Genomic DNA, 13226 nt, shown 5'->3' on the forward strand with positions numbered 1-13226 from the left:
CAAAACAGGGATGAGAGATTGCAGTCCTTACTCTGACTTCCTGGGCCATTCTGAAGCCAAACACAAGTTGACAGTTTGTGTTGCTGCTCACTGCTAAATGGACTGCTGATTTGAACTACTATCTTTTGTGTGTGGTGGGGTGGGGGGGAGTTGTTTGTTTTTTAGTGTTTGTTTATTTCTTTGGCTGCGCTGGGCCTTAGTTGCACACAGGATCTTCGATCTTCGTTGCAGCACGAGGGATCTTTTTTGTTGTGATGTGTGAGATCTAGTTCCCTGACCGGGGACCAAGCCCAGGCCCCCTGCATTGGAAACATGGAGTCTTAGCCACTGGACCACCCTGGGAAGTCGCACAAACCACTATTTTCATCATTTGTTACCTTTCCACTTAAAATCACTGAAGGGGAGTAGTCAGGGGACAAGAGAAATTTTCTCTCTTTTTCCATCCCCACCCTTCTTATGATATTTCTACTTGAGTTAGAACCCTTGGACAACTTTGTGGTTTAATTAATTCACTCTCATTTGTATGAGTTTCAGATGTGATACTGTTGTGTGGAGTGGGGAGTGGGGGTTGGGGGGCAGGGAGGCAGGGGGTGAATTCTTTGTCACATAAAGGGTCAGATCACACAGAGAAGATCCATACCTGTTCAGACTGAAGGAAGTGGGGAAGGAATATAAGATGCTAAAGCTCGGCCATCAAGGGTCCTACTGGGCAGAGGAGGCTGACTGCCCCCAGGGGCTGGCACAGTCAGCGTTGGGCTCTCTGAGTCGGTGTGTGCTCAGGCCCTGTGCCAAGTAAACCCCAACAAAATGCTGCAGTTTCTGGGGATCAGTTCAGTTCAGTCGCTCAGTCATGTCCGACTCTTTGTGACCCCATGGACTGCAGCATACAAGGCTCCCCGGTCTATCACCAACTCCCAGAGCTTGCTCAAACTCATGTCCATCAAGTTGGTGAAGCCATCCAACCATCTCATCCTGTGTCATCCCCTTCTTCTTCTGCCTTCAATCTTTACCAGCATCAGGGTCTTTTCTAATGAGTCAGTTCTTCGCATCAAGTGGCCAAAGTATTGGAGCTTCAACTTCAGCATCAGATCTTCCAGTGAATATTCAGGACTGATTTCCTTTAGGATTGACTGGTTTGATTTCCTTGCTGTCCAAGGGACTCTCAAGAGTCTTCACCAACGATTCAAAGTATCAGTTCTTCGGTACTCAGACTTCTTTATGGTCCAACTCACATCTGTACATGACTACTGGAAAGACCATAATTTTGACTAGATGGACCTTTGTTGCAAAGTAATGTCTCTGCTTTTTAATTCACTATCTAGGTTGGCTATAGCTTTTCTTCCAAGGAGCAAGCGTCTTTTGATTTTATGGCTGGAGTCACCATCTGCAGTGATTTTGGAGCCCCCCAAAATAAAGTCTGTCCCTGTTTCCTTTGTTTCCTCATCTATTTGCCATGAAGTGATGGGACTGGATACCATGATCTTCATTTTTTGAATGTTGAGTTTTAAGCCAGTGAGGAAGGCTTAATACCCACTTAACCACAACTCTCATGCCCAGCTGGCCCTGAATAACATGTCATCTTTTAAACAGGGACAAAGCCTTCTTTAAGAATGATATATGTATCTATTTACTTCCTTGGCTGTGTCGGGTCTTGGTTGTGGCACATGAGATCGTCCATCTTTGTTGCAGTTTTTTTAGTTGTGGCATGTGGGATATAGTTCCTTGACCAGGGATCGAACCCAGTGCCCCTGCATCGGGAGTGCAGAGTCTTAGCCACTGGACCACCAGGGAAGTCCCGGGACAAACCCTTTATTTTAATTCCACAAACAGAAGTAGGAGTTGAAATGCCAGTGAAAAAAAAAAACGTGGTTTCTAAAGTAAAGAAATTAACAGGTTGAGTTACAATGGAACCATATTCATAGAGGTTTCCAGAAGGACGTGCCTGGGAAGATCACACAATCCCCTGGAGAAAGGGAAAGCAGTATAAAAATTCCTTCACATTGTGTGGAAACAACAACTTGAGCTTCTTTGCAGAGTCCAAGGTTTGCCATGAGAAAAGAAGGGAGGGAGTGAGCTAACTCTGGACCCTTAAGATAGAGGGTGGGGGCAGGGGTGCAGTGGTCTGAGACCAGATGGGAGAGAAAGTGACCCATGATTGCAAGGAAAAAGCAGACGTTTGTCAAATAACCCTCTGTTAGAAAATGAATCGGTTTCTGATACACATATAAAAAATACTGGCATGTATTTATTTCAGATGATACATGAACAGATGTTTTATAGTTTTCTCTGTACTTTTCTATTATTTCAAATTTTTATAGATACAAATAAGGGCCCTTTGGGAAATAAAAGTTGAAAACTAAAAGTTCCTATTAACACAGTCGAATACTGTGTAGCTGTTACCAAAAAATTGAGGCCGATTTCTATGTGTTCACATGCAAAGATCTCCAAGAAGCACTGTGGAATTAAAAAAAAAAATTTTTTTAAAGCAAGTTTCAGAATGGTCTATATCACCCAGTCCTAACTGAATGAAATGCTTTTTAAATCCATCTGTGTCTTGCTATATGGATAGAATTAAATCCGGAAGAAGAAATAAATCATTAACGCAAGTGGGATTATTATATACCTTGTTATGTTCATTTCATATGGTGCGAATGAATTTTTATAAGTAAAAATTACTTTTATAATCATAGAAAAGTGACAGTGAGTTTCATAAGTGATCCTGGAAGCTGAGAAGCAGCAGGGCCGGTCCCCTAGCCTTTCCAGATTAGCAGGCTGCCCAGCGACTGACTGCAGCTCTCAGCGGCTCTGTGCTTGTCCGGCCTCCCTCCTGACTTGACGCTTGCGTGTCTGAGTGGGGGTCTGGGACACATGCCAGCAGCGGTGGCGGTGACAAGCCCCAAACCGCGTTTGTTCCATTACTTCCAGCTCCTTTCCAATCTCCCCGGTGAGAGCTCCTCTCTCTTATCTGCCCAGAGCTTGAGTCAAAAGTTCTTGTCAGTGTGATTGCGGAACACCGGGCTGGAAAACTTGCTGATAATACATAAATTCCTTTCCAAGAGCTGTGCCTGCAAGCGGGTCAGGAGGGCTCTGTGGCCTCGGCACATTTTGTACTCTGCACTTGGATAATAAGAGAGGAGATCTGGTAACTAATAAATGGGAGGGACATTCAAGGATGTCACCAGAGTCTCACCTGGTCTGGTAACCCCACTTCCCAAGCCCAGGCCTGGGTTCCCCTCCCGACACCACGCAGACTGCTGGGGAAGAATCTGAACATGTGTGAGTCGCTGGGGATTTCCAAAATAGACACAAAGATAAGAGGAATAACAACAAAATCCAAAGAATTAAAAAAAAATAATAAAGATCATGCTCCAGTTTCTGAGACACATTTATGGCTTTTTATACACAGATATGCGTTTGTTGAATGGGGCTTCAGTACACTCTGGTGACATTAGCCCTCTTCTGACATTTAGAAATTTAAATTTAGGAGCTCCCCTGGCTTATCCTTAATAGCAAAGTTTGAAAAACATTTCGTGCCTGGTGCCTGCTTTGTACTTGAACACGATGCAAATGGCACGCCGTCACATCAACTTCACCTCTGGTCGTAAAGCCCGAGGGAGACGGGGCCTTCTCCTCCAGTGGCCCACATTCTTTCCTTCATCTTCCCTGATTTAGCTCCAGAAAGATAGGGGTTCACATAACAAAATGTGCAGGAACGGATCAACACTAAGTAAAGGTTGACAGGTGATGATAGACCTTTAGTATGTCACTCATTCCTCCCTGCCAAACATGCCACTTTTATAAATGCAAATCCCCCTCTATGGAGTAAATAGAGGACAAACCAAATCATTTTAAATATACCTTCACTCTTACCTTGGGCTTCCCTGGTGGGCTTGGACAGTAAAGAATCTTCCTGCAGTGCAGGAGACCCGGGTTCCTTGAACTGGGAACTCTGAAGGCAGCGGGTAGTGCTCCGAATGGGGTTGACACCTGGAAGCGTGTCTGCTGACCCAGTTCTTGGCTTCCCCTCCCTCAGGGAACCAGGTGACTTTCTCCAAGTCGGCGGATGCGTTTGCCTTTGAGGAGGACAGCAGCAGCGATGGGCTTTCTCCGGATCAGACTCGAGGGGAAGACCTCCAGGGCTCAGCAGGATCCCCCCCAGACACGAAAGCTACGGAGACCCCTTTGGCGGGTCCTCGCGGGACAGTCCAGGTAAACAAACCCCCTTCCAGCCTGCTCATCTCTTCAGTCCTGAAATCATGGCTGCTGCGGCAGGTTTAGCATAGAGACCTGAGAGGTGTCTCTTCACGACTTATCGTCCCGTTGCTAACTCTTTTCATGTTCAGTTTAGGGTTCTGTGTGTGAGGGCAGGAGCTTCCAGAAAACACCAAGAGAGAGAGTCCTCAGAAATACGTCCTTTGACTTAAATTTTCAGTATCTATTCGGCCAAGTAGATCTCTTTTATCTCTGTTTTTGCAGACAAGGTAGAAAGGAGGCTCCCGAAGACTTGACACTCAGTCGACAGTCTCCTGGAGAGAAAGGGCCACTGCAGGGCTCATTTCAAAGCTCACGGTCCTTCCTGCGATCGAGCTGCCACTCTAGGGTCTGGGGAGCAGGAGCTGGAGGTGCTGGGGGTTGCTATTCAGTCATGTCCAACTCTTTGTGACCCCAAGGACTGCAGCACACCAGACTCCTCTGTCCTTCACTGTCTCCAGGAGTTTGCTCAAATTCATGTCCATTGAGTTAGTGATGCTATTTAATTCATCTCATCCTCTGCTGCCCTCTTGTCCTCCTGCCCTCAATCTTTCCCAACATCAGAATCTTTTCCAATGAGTTGGCTCTTCACATCAGGTGACCAAGTATTAGAGCTTCATCTTTAGCATCAGTCCTTCCAGTGAATATTCAGGGTTGATTTCCTTTAGGATTGACTGGTTTGACCTCCTTGCTGTCCAAGTGACTCTCAGGAGTCTTCTCAGCACACACACACAGCTTTCTTTTCTTGTTCTTAAGGGTTTCAGTAAGCCTCTACTCAATTTTTTTTTCCTTCCAGTTTTATTGATATAATTGGCATACAGCCCTGCATAAGTTTAAGGTGTATAGCATAATGATTTCACTTGCATACACAGTGAAGTGATTACAGTAAGTTTACTGAACATCTGTATCTCAGAGATACAACTCTGGAGAGAACCCTTCACCCTCAGCCACTTCCTTTCAGGAAGACCTGAAGACCTCACTCCTCTTGGCCTCACAGGAATTGTTCAGTGACTTGAAATGACTTGAAATCAAATACTATATATATAATAGTATATATATTTACTATATATATATATACACATATACATACACACATATTGCCTATTTTTATTATTTTTTATATTATTTTATATGGGGCTTCCCTGGTAGCTCAGCGGTAAAGAACCTGCCTGCCAAATCCTGGGTCAGGAAGATCCCCTGGAGAAGGAAATGGTAACCCATTCCAGTATTCTTGCCTGGGAAATAACATGGACAGAGAAGCCTGGTGGGCTACAGTCCATGAGGTCGAAAAAGAGTCAGACACAGCTTAACAACTGAGCACACATTATTTTACGTATTTTAAGTATATATCAGAGAAGGCAATGGCAACCCAGTCCAGTACTCTTGCCTGGAAACTCCCATGGATGGAGGAGCCTGGTTTGCTGTAGTCCATGGGGTCACTAAGAGTCAGACACGACTGAACAACTTCACTTTCACTTTTCACTTTCATGCATTGGAGAAGGAAATGGCAACCCACTCCAGTGTTCTTGCCTGGAGAATCCCAAGGATGGAGGAGCCTGGTAGGCTGCCGTCTATGGGGTCGCACAGAGTCGGACACGGCTGAAGCGATTTAGCAGTAGCAGCATAGATATCTTATATCTTATTTTTATTATATATATAGGTATTTTATATTTGTGTGTACTTTTAATTTTTAAATTGAGGTATAACTGACATATAACATTGTATTAATTTCAAGTGTTCACCACAACTGTTTGACACCATATATGTCGTGAAATACATAATGTATACAGTGTATACAATATCAGCTGTAGGATACAATTGTTGGATATTATATCTACTGTATATATTGTGAAATATAACATATACATGTGATGTATGTGTGTATATGTTACATGTGATGTAACATGTACATGTGATACATGTGTGAATTGTGTGTGTATTTCACAGTATATGTGATAGATACAATATATCATTGTGTATATTGTGAAATGATCACCAGGATAATTCTAGGTTAGCATCCATCTTCATATATAGTCACAAATTTTATTTCTAGTGATGAGAGTCTTTAAGATCTACTCTCTTAGGAACTTTAAAGAGACCATGCAGTCTTGTTAACTGTGGTCACCATGCTGAACATAACACCCCCAGGATTTATTTACTGGATGTGCGTGTGTGTTAGTAGCTCAATCTGTCCAACTCTTTGCAACCCCATGGACTATAGCCTGCCAGGCTCCTCAGTCCATGGAATGCTCCAGACAAGAGTACTGGAGTGGGTTACCATTTCCTTCTCCAGAGGGTCTTCCCTACCCAGAGATTGAACCTGGGTCTCCTACATTGCAGACAGATTCTTTACTGCTGAGCTACCAGGGAAGCCCAATTTATTGTATAGCTGGATGTTTGTACTTTTTAAACCCATATTAGTTGAAAACATTTTTATACTGTAAAGCATGCAGGGATCAGAGATAGTTTCAGGAGTTATTTACCATGGCCCTCTTTCCTGAAGCTGCACTGTTACCGGTCATTGTCAGGCTTTCTTCACTCCATCAGAGCAAATTCAAGGCTGCCAGGAGGAAATGTGGAATGAGAGGATGACAGAAGACAGAAAAAGCAAAGCCAAAAGAGCTGCATGTTTGTTGTGCAAGAGTTTATAATCAAAGCATTCTTTCTTCCCTGCATCCCGAGCTTCTTTGCAGCCCAGCGTCTTTGATAACATCAAACAGTACATCAGGCCATTTGTATTCTTATTGCTTTGATAGTAAATTCCGCAGCTTCTGATTTAAAGATGGTTTGAGGAAAAGACACACACTTTTCTTTTTCACCCTTGAAGTGGGGAAGAAGGGAATGAGCACTGAGCAATATGAGGCAAAATGCAAAAATCATTTTACATCAGTTAATCCAGCAGCCTCAGGTGAGAGATGAAGGTATGGGCTCTGAGAGAAAAGGATGCTACAGACCTTTGACACATGCTCAGGCAAAAACTGGGCAGCTCAGGGGCCTTTTCTCAAAGTCGAGGCATAGGACTGTGGGAGAGGAAGAGGATGCTGCATTCATTTCTGCATCCTCTGTGTGTGGGAACGTGCCTCTCATTAAGGTTTTCCTGATGCTGCACAGGTACACACACATATTTATACACACAGACACACAGACCCACAGGTATGCACACACAGACACACATGCAAAGGAATGTATATCCATACACATATGCACACATACATTACAGAGGCATACACAGAGACGACGTATACACAGACTCAGAGACACACATACATACACATACCTACACACGTTCCTTCCATCTGCCAACCCCCCTCTCATCTGACTTTTTCATTCCTAACTTTCCCCTAAAGTCCCTCCACTCATTCCTCCCGCTTCCTCTCTTTTTCAATCCCACTGTCAATTCCAGCATGTAGACCTCACTGCAAGTAAGTGGATCCCGCCCGCAGGGTGACCAGATGTCCCAGTTCGCCTAGCCCAAGCCAGTTCTACACCTGTTGGATGGAATGATTATCACACCTGCTTTCTCTCTTAAAAAGGGTCCTCAGTTGGTTGACAGATCATGTGCTTGACTCTCCACCCTTGGGAACAGAGTCTGAGGCTCTCCTCAGATAGGAAGCTGGGGTTGACACAGCAGAGCTGAGGGGCGAGGGTGGGCGTCTCCAATGCAGCACCCCCGTGTCACACAGTTTCTGCTCCTGCATCCTAATCAGGCTCAAATTTGGATTTTCAGGATGCAGAAAATGAGAGGAGTGATTCAGCCCAACACCCCAGCAACCAGCCAGACCTGGGCAAGCAGGGGCTTGGCTCCCTGGGCACCCCCATCCCTGTGCACACAGCCGTAAAGGTAGGATGGGCCAGCCTCCACGCCCACCTGAGCACGCAGTTCACGGGGCCATTGCGGGGCGGGGCGTGCTGAGTTAGGTCTGGCAACAGGGAGAGTCATGTGGACCGATGGATGGATTCAGTCCACGGGGAGCATCGCTAGACAGGGGTTGAGAAGTGGGCTATCAGTGTACGTGGACCAAGACACTCTTGCCCCTCAGGGGTCTTACCCACAGAAGAGAAGCTCCTCAGTTAACTGGTAGTCATTTGACTTTTTTCATAATATTTTATCCCAGATAACTTCTCATTGACTTGGGCGCATATTAATATTTTCTCAGCTCTAAAGCTGGCACTTAATGCTGAGATGATGCTTAAGAAATACTTTTAAAAGCTTGTAAGTTGAGTAAGAATCAGTGTTAAAGTGATGGCCCTGCCACCCCCTCCACTGCATATGCACAAAAGCGGTTTTCTTTTTTAATTGTGTTTGTTTATTTATGGCTGTGCTGGTCATCACGCTGCAGGGGCTCTTCTCTAGTTGCGGAGAGTGGGAGCTACTCTCTAGATGCGGTGCTCGGCTTCCCCTTGCGGTGGCTTCTCCTGTTGCAGAGCACGGCCTCTAGGGTGCTCAGGCTTCAGCAGTTGCAGCTCCCGGGCTCAGTAGTTGTAGCCCTTGGGCTTAGTTGCTGTGGGATCTTCCTGGATCAGGGATCGAACCCGTGTTTCCTGCACTGGCAGGCAGATTATTTACCACGGAGCCACCAGGGAAGCCCACAAAACTAGTTTTCATGTTCTGAATGGATGACAGGCATTTCTGATTCCCAGGAAAGCTCCCCGGACTGCAGCGGCTTAAACCCAGCCTACAATCCACTCTTCCCTGGTGGCTCAGCTGGTAAAGAATCCACCTGCCAATGCAGGAGACACAGGAGTTCTAGGTTCAATCCCTGGGTTGGGAAGATCTCCTGGAGAAGGGAACCCACTCCAGTAGTCTGACCTGGAGAATTTCATGGACTTGTCCATGGAGTCGCAAAGAGCGACTTTCACTGCACAATCCACTCAGCTTAACTGCTTTGAACTTATGTGGCTATTGGTGAATTTTGTTCATTACAGGTGGAGGGAGGAGACATATTGACTTGGGTGAATATTTATATTTTAATATTAATGTGATTCAGTGATTTCCACCATTGGGAGCAAAGAGAAATTGTATTAATATTTCTATTGAAGTGTTTAAGCTTTGCCTAATGCAAAAGAGTTGGAAAGACCCTGAAGCTAGGAAAGATTGAAGGTAGCAGGAGAAGGGAACGACAGAGGATGAGATAGTTGAATGGCATCACCGACTCCATAGACATGAGTAAGAGTCAGATGCAATTGAGCAACTGAACTGAGCTGAATGCAAATGAACAGAGCCTTCAGCCTCTTCAAACTAAGAAAGTGTAGTAATTGTCCTGAGAAAGGACAATCAATTTCAATGAAGAGTCATATCAAAAATATGCAACTATACAGTTCCAGGTGTGCTTTCCATGTGGCGCTAGTGGTAAAAAAAAAAAAAAAAAAAAAAATCGCCTGCCAATGAAGGAGATTCCTGGGTTGGGAAGATCCCCTGGAAGAGGGCATGGCAACCCACTCCAATATTCTTGCCTGGAGAGTCCCATGGACAGAGAAGCCTGGCAGGCTGCAGCCCACGGGGTTGTATAGAGTCAGACATGACTGAGCAAATGAGCGCAGCACAAATCAAAGTTCCAGTGATTCAGAGTTCCGTGGGCTCCGTGGTCTATGCTTCTCACTATCTGGAGAAGATGGTCCGATTTACAATACCTTTTGAATGCTCAGAGTCTCTGTGATAATAAGGCAACAAATGGAGAAGATAACTGAGCCCCTGATTTAGTTGCTTTAGACGCAAGGCTGCAGCTCCCCAAGACAAGCAGGTCCTAGGAGGAGTGGGAGCAGGGCAGAGCTGACTGCAGGAGCTGGGGGAAACTCCCAAGAACAGAAGGCTGACTCATTACCTGGAGCGCTTAACCCATCGATGAATGAGCAGGGAGGAGGGCCCCTGGCCCACAGGAATCCTTGAGCTAAGTGTACAAGAAGAAGCCTTCCTGAGAAAACACACACAAAAAAGGCTTTGGTGGACGGGCACGCTGAGTCAGAGAAAAGCAAATCCAATAGGTCACCTTCAGACGTGTATTTTGTGGTTAAAATGGGAAAGCTGCCCGGTGACAACCTGCCTGCTGGCTATTCAGGAGCTCCCTCTTCTGGACACTGCGGGTACCACACCTTCCCCTGCCAGCTTGTTCTCCGATTAAGACCCTTCCATCATCACATCCCTGTTCATTTCAATCTTCTGTAATACAGTCAGGGATTGGAAATGTATTTTTTTTTTAACTGACTTAAGTACAGACCTATTGCTTCTCAATCTCTGGAGGTCTTTGGATTTCAGGAACAGGTTATAAATATAATCACGCTGTCCTTTGAAATCTTATTGTTTCAACAATATATTTTACCATCCTCCCATTGGTTACTGAAATCAAAAGTAGAGAATATTTTACCCAACTTGCAGGTCGGGGTCATTGAGATATGGTAAAGTTGGAAAACTATACCACGTTCAAAAATGTGCCTTCACTTCCAGGCCTCTGTCCTTAACTTTTTTCAAGGATCCAAGCCGTACACCATGATTGGTAACTTCTGGAAAGGTCTCAGTGGGTGACTTGTCCTTCCTGTAGTCAGTGAAGAATCTTCAGTTCAGAGGGTGTCACTTCCTGATCTTATATCAGTATTTGGTGGGAAGGGGAATTGATTTAGAAGCAACAAGAATCCACCTTTTGGGTTTTTAGAGATTGCCTTAATTTCATCTTCTTTTATATTGTTAATAAGTCAGCTCACGAGGAGCTTCACTAAAGATGATGACACGTATACAGACGAAAGAACCTTCTTGGGACCTCCCTCGCGGTTCAGCGGCTAGGACTTGCCCTTTCAATGTGGGGAGTGTGGCTTCAATCCCTGGTCAGGCAGCAAAGATCCCACATGCCTCATGACCAAAACACCAAAACAGAAACAGCAGTGCGACAGATTCAATAAAGACTTTAAAAATGGTCCACAGCAAACGTTTTGTTTTATCTATTTTTTTTAAAAAGAACCTCCTTATGAATCTAACCCGAGAACAGAATGTCGTCTTCATTAGTCATCAGGTTGAGGTTTTAGGTTAGGAAGCTGGGCTCACTGAAACATAGACTTGCCTCTCTGTTCTGGGAAGGAAGTCCCCCGAAGCCACTTCTAAGACTCAAGACTTCCTGCCTAAGAAGTGTCCATCCTTAGCGATGTATTTGCATGGATCTGTTTGTTAGGTACCTTAACTTCCAGGATCTCATTGTGCCTCCTGTCTTTGCTATATTGTGTGTCGGGGGTTCAAGGACATCCATCAGATAAAATCTAGAGGTAATATTCCTGATGCCAAGCCGTTCCCATCCATCACCTAAAAGCACATGCCGTCTCTCCATCCGCTTTGCAGTCCAAGTCCTTGAGCGACAACAAGAACCGCCACAAAAAGCCCAAGGACCCCAAGCCAAAGGTGAAGAAGCTCAAATACCACCAGTACATCCCCCCGGACCAGAAGGCGGAGAAGTCCCCTCCGCCCATGGACTCTGCCTACGCCCGGCTGCTCCAGCAGCAGCAGCTCTTCCTGCAGCTGCAGATCCTCAGCCAGCAGCAGCAGCACCGCTTCAGCTACCCCGGGCTGCACGCAGCTCCGCTCAAGTAAGTCAGGCAAGCCCAGGGGGGTTCGGAGGGGGGCACCTGGGGATGGAGGCTGGCTGCGGCTTCTCCATCAGAGGACCCAGCGAGTCCCACACCACACCACATCCTGGTGGTCGAGTCGCCCAGTCTTCCTCGCACCACCAGCCACCTCTCTGACACCAGCTGGGGTGGGGTGGGGGGTCCCACAGTTCAACTCAGTTCTGATGCCCTCTACCCAAAGATGGTGTTGGATCTAAGTCTCACAGATTGAGAGCTTAGTCCCCCAAGACTGGCCCCTCACCCTCCAGACACCAGTCACAAGTCCAAGTTGTCACCTGTCCGTCTGACAGACCAGCTATTGACTGGACGTTCCAATAACTTCTTCCTTGGGTTCCAATTAATTTGCTAGAGTTGCTCACAGAACTCAGAGAAACATTTTACTTATTAGACTACCGGTCTGTTGTAAAAACACGTAGGTCCTCATGGGAACAGCCAGATGGAAGAGAGGCGCAGGGCAAGGTACATGGGGGTCAGGCAGAGCATCCATGTCCCTCCAGATACACCCCTCTCCCCAAATCTCCACCTGCTACACAACCCAGAAGCTCTCCAAACCCCATTCTTTTGGGTTTTTATAGAGGCTTCATTACATTATTGAGTGGATCTTTGACCGTTGTGAATCAATTCAACCTCCAGCTTTTTCTCTTCCCTAGAGGTCAGGGGTGGGACTGAAACATCACATGATTCAGTCTCCAGGCCACCAGCCTCCAAGCTTAAGTGGCTCCCAACAGTCACCTCATTAGGATAACAAAAGACAGCTTTTGTTCTCATGACTTAGGAAACCCCCAGGGTTTTAGGAGCTGTGCCAGAAACCAGGATGAAGACCAAATATATACATTTCCTATTATAAATCACAATGTCATATCCCCATACATAAATTTGACTGTATTTTCAGTACCTCTTCTGTTTGTTTTACAGGGAACCAAATGAGCAGATGGCCAGAAATCCAAACGCTTCTTCAGCACCATTGAGCAATACCCCTTTGTCTCCTGCCAAAAACAGCTTTTCTGGACAAACTGGTGTCTCTTCTCTCAAGCCAGGCCCACTCCCATCCAACCTGGATGATCTGAAGGTATAGGGTTTAGCATTATTTTGGTTTTTTAAAACAAATATTTTAAAAATATTTATGTATTTATTTGGCGGTGCTGGGTCTTGGTTGCAGCATGCAGAATCTTTAGTTGCAGAGTGTGGGATCTAGTTCCCTGAGCAGGGGTGGAGCCCAGGTCCCCTGCATTGGGAGCACAGACTCTTAGCCACTGGGCCACCAGAGAAGGCCCTGGTGTTGAGTTGCTCAGTCGTGTGCGACCCTTTGTGACCCCATGAACTATAGCACTCCAGGGTTCCCTGTCCTTCACCAGCTCCCAGAGTTTGCT

General features: G+C 45.8%; 1 protein-coding gene across 1 annotated transcript in view; it reads left to right on the forward strand.

Moving 5' to 3' along the window:
- The window catches only part of MYOCD (myocardin), a 41690-nt gene that overhangs the window by 13338 nt on the left and 15126 nt on the right, over positions 1-13226 (forward strand). Inside the window, exons 5-9 of the mRNA XM_052658370.1 lie at positions 4034-4203; positions 4279-4296; positions 7979-8092; positions 11573-11817; positions 12772-12925. Coding sequence (XP_052514330.1) covers positions 4034-4203; positions 4279-4296; positions 7979-8092; positions 11573-11817; positions 12772-12925 — 701 coding nt within the window. The remainder of the gene's footprint in view (positions 1-4033; positions 4204-4278; positions 4297-7978; positions 8093-11572; positions 11818-12771; positions 12926-13226) is intronic.

This window comes from Budorcas taxicolor, chromosome 19 (assembly GCF_023091745.1).
Source record: "Budorcas taxicolor isolate Tak-1 chromosome 19, Takin1.1, whole genome shotgun sequence".
NCBI lineage: Eukaryota > Metazoa > Chordata > Mammalia > Artiodactyla > Bovidae > Budorcas > Budorcas taxicolor.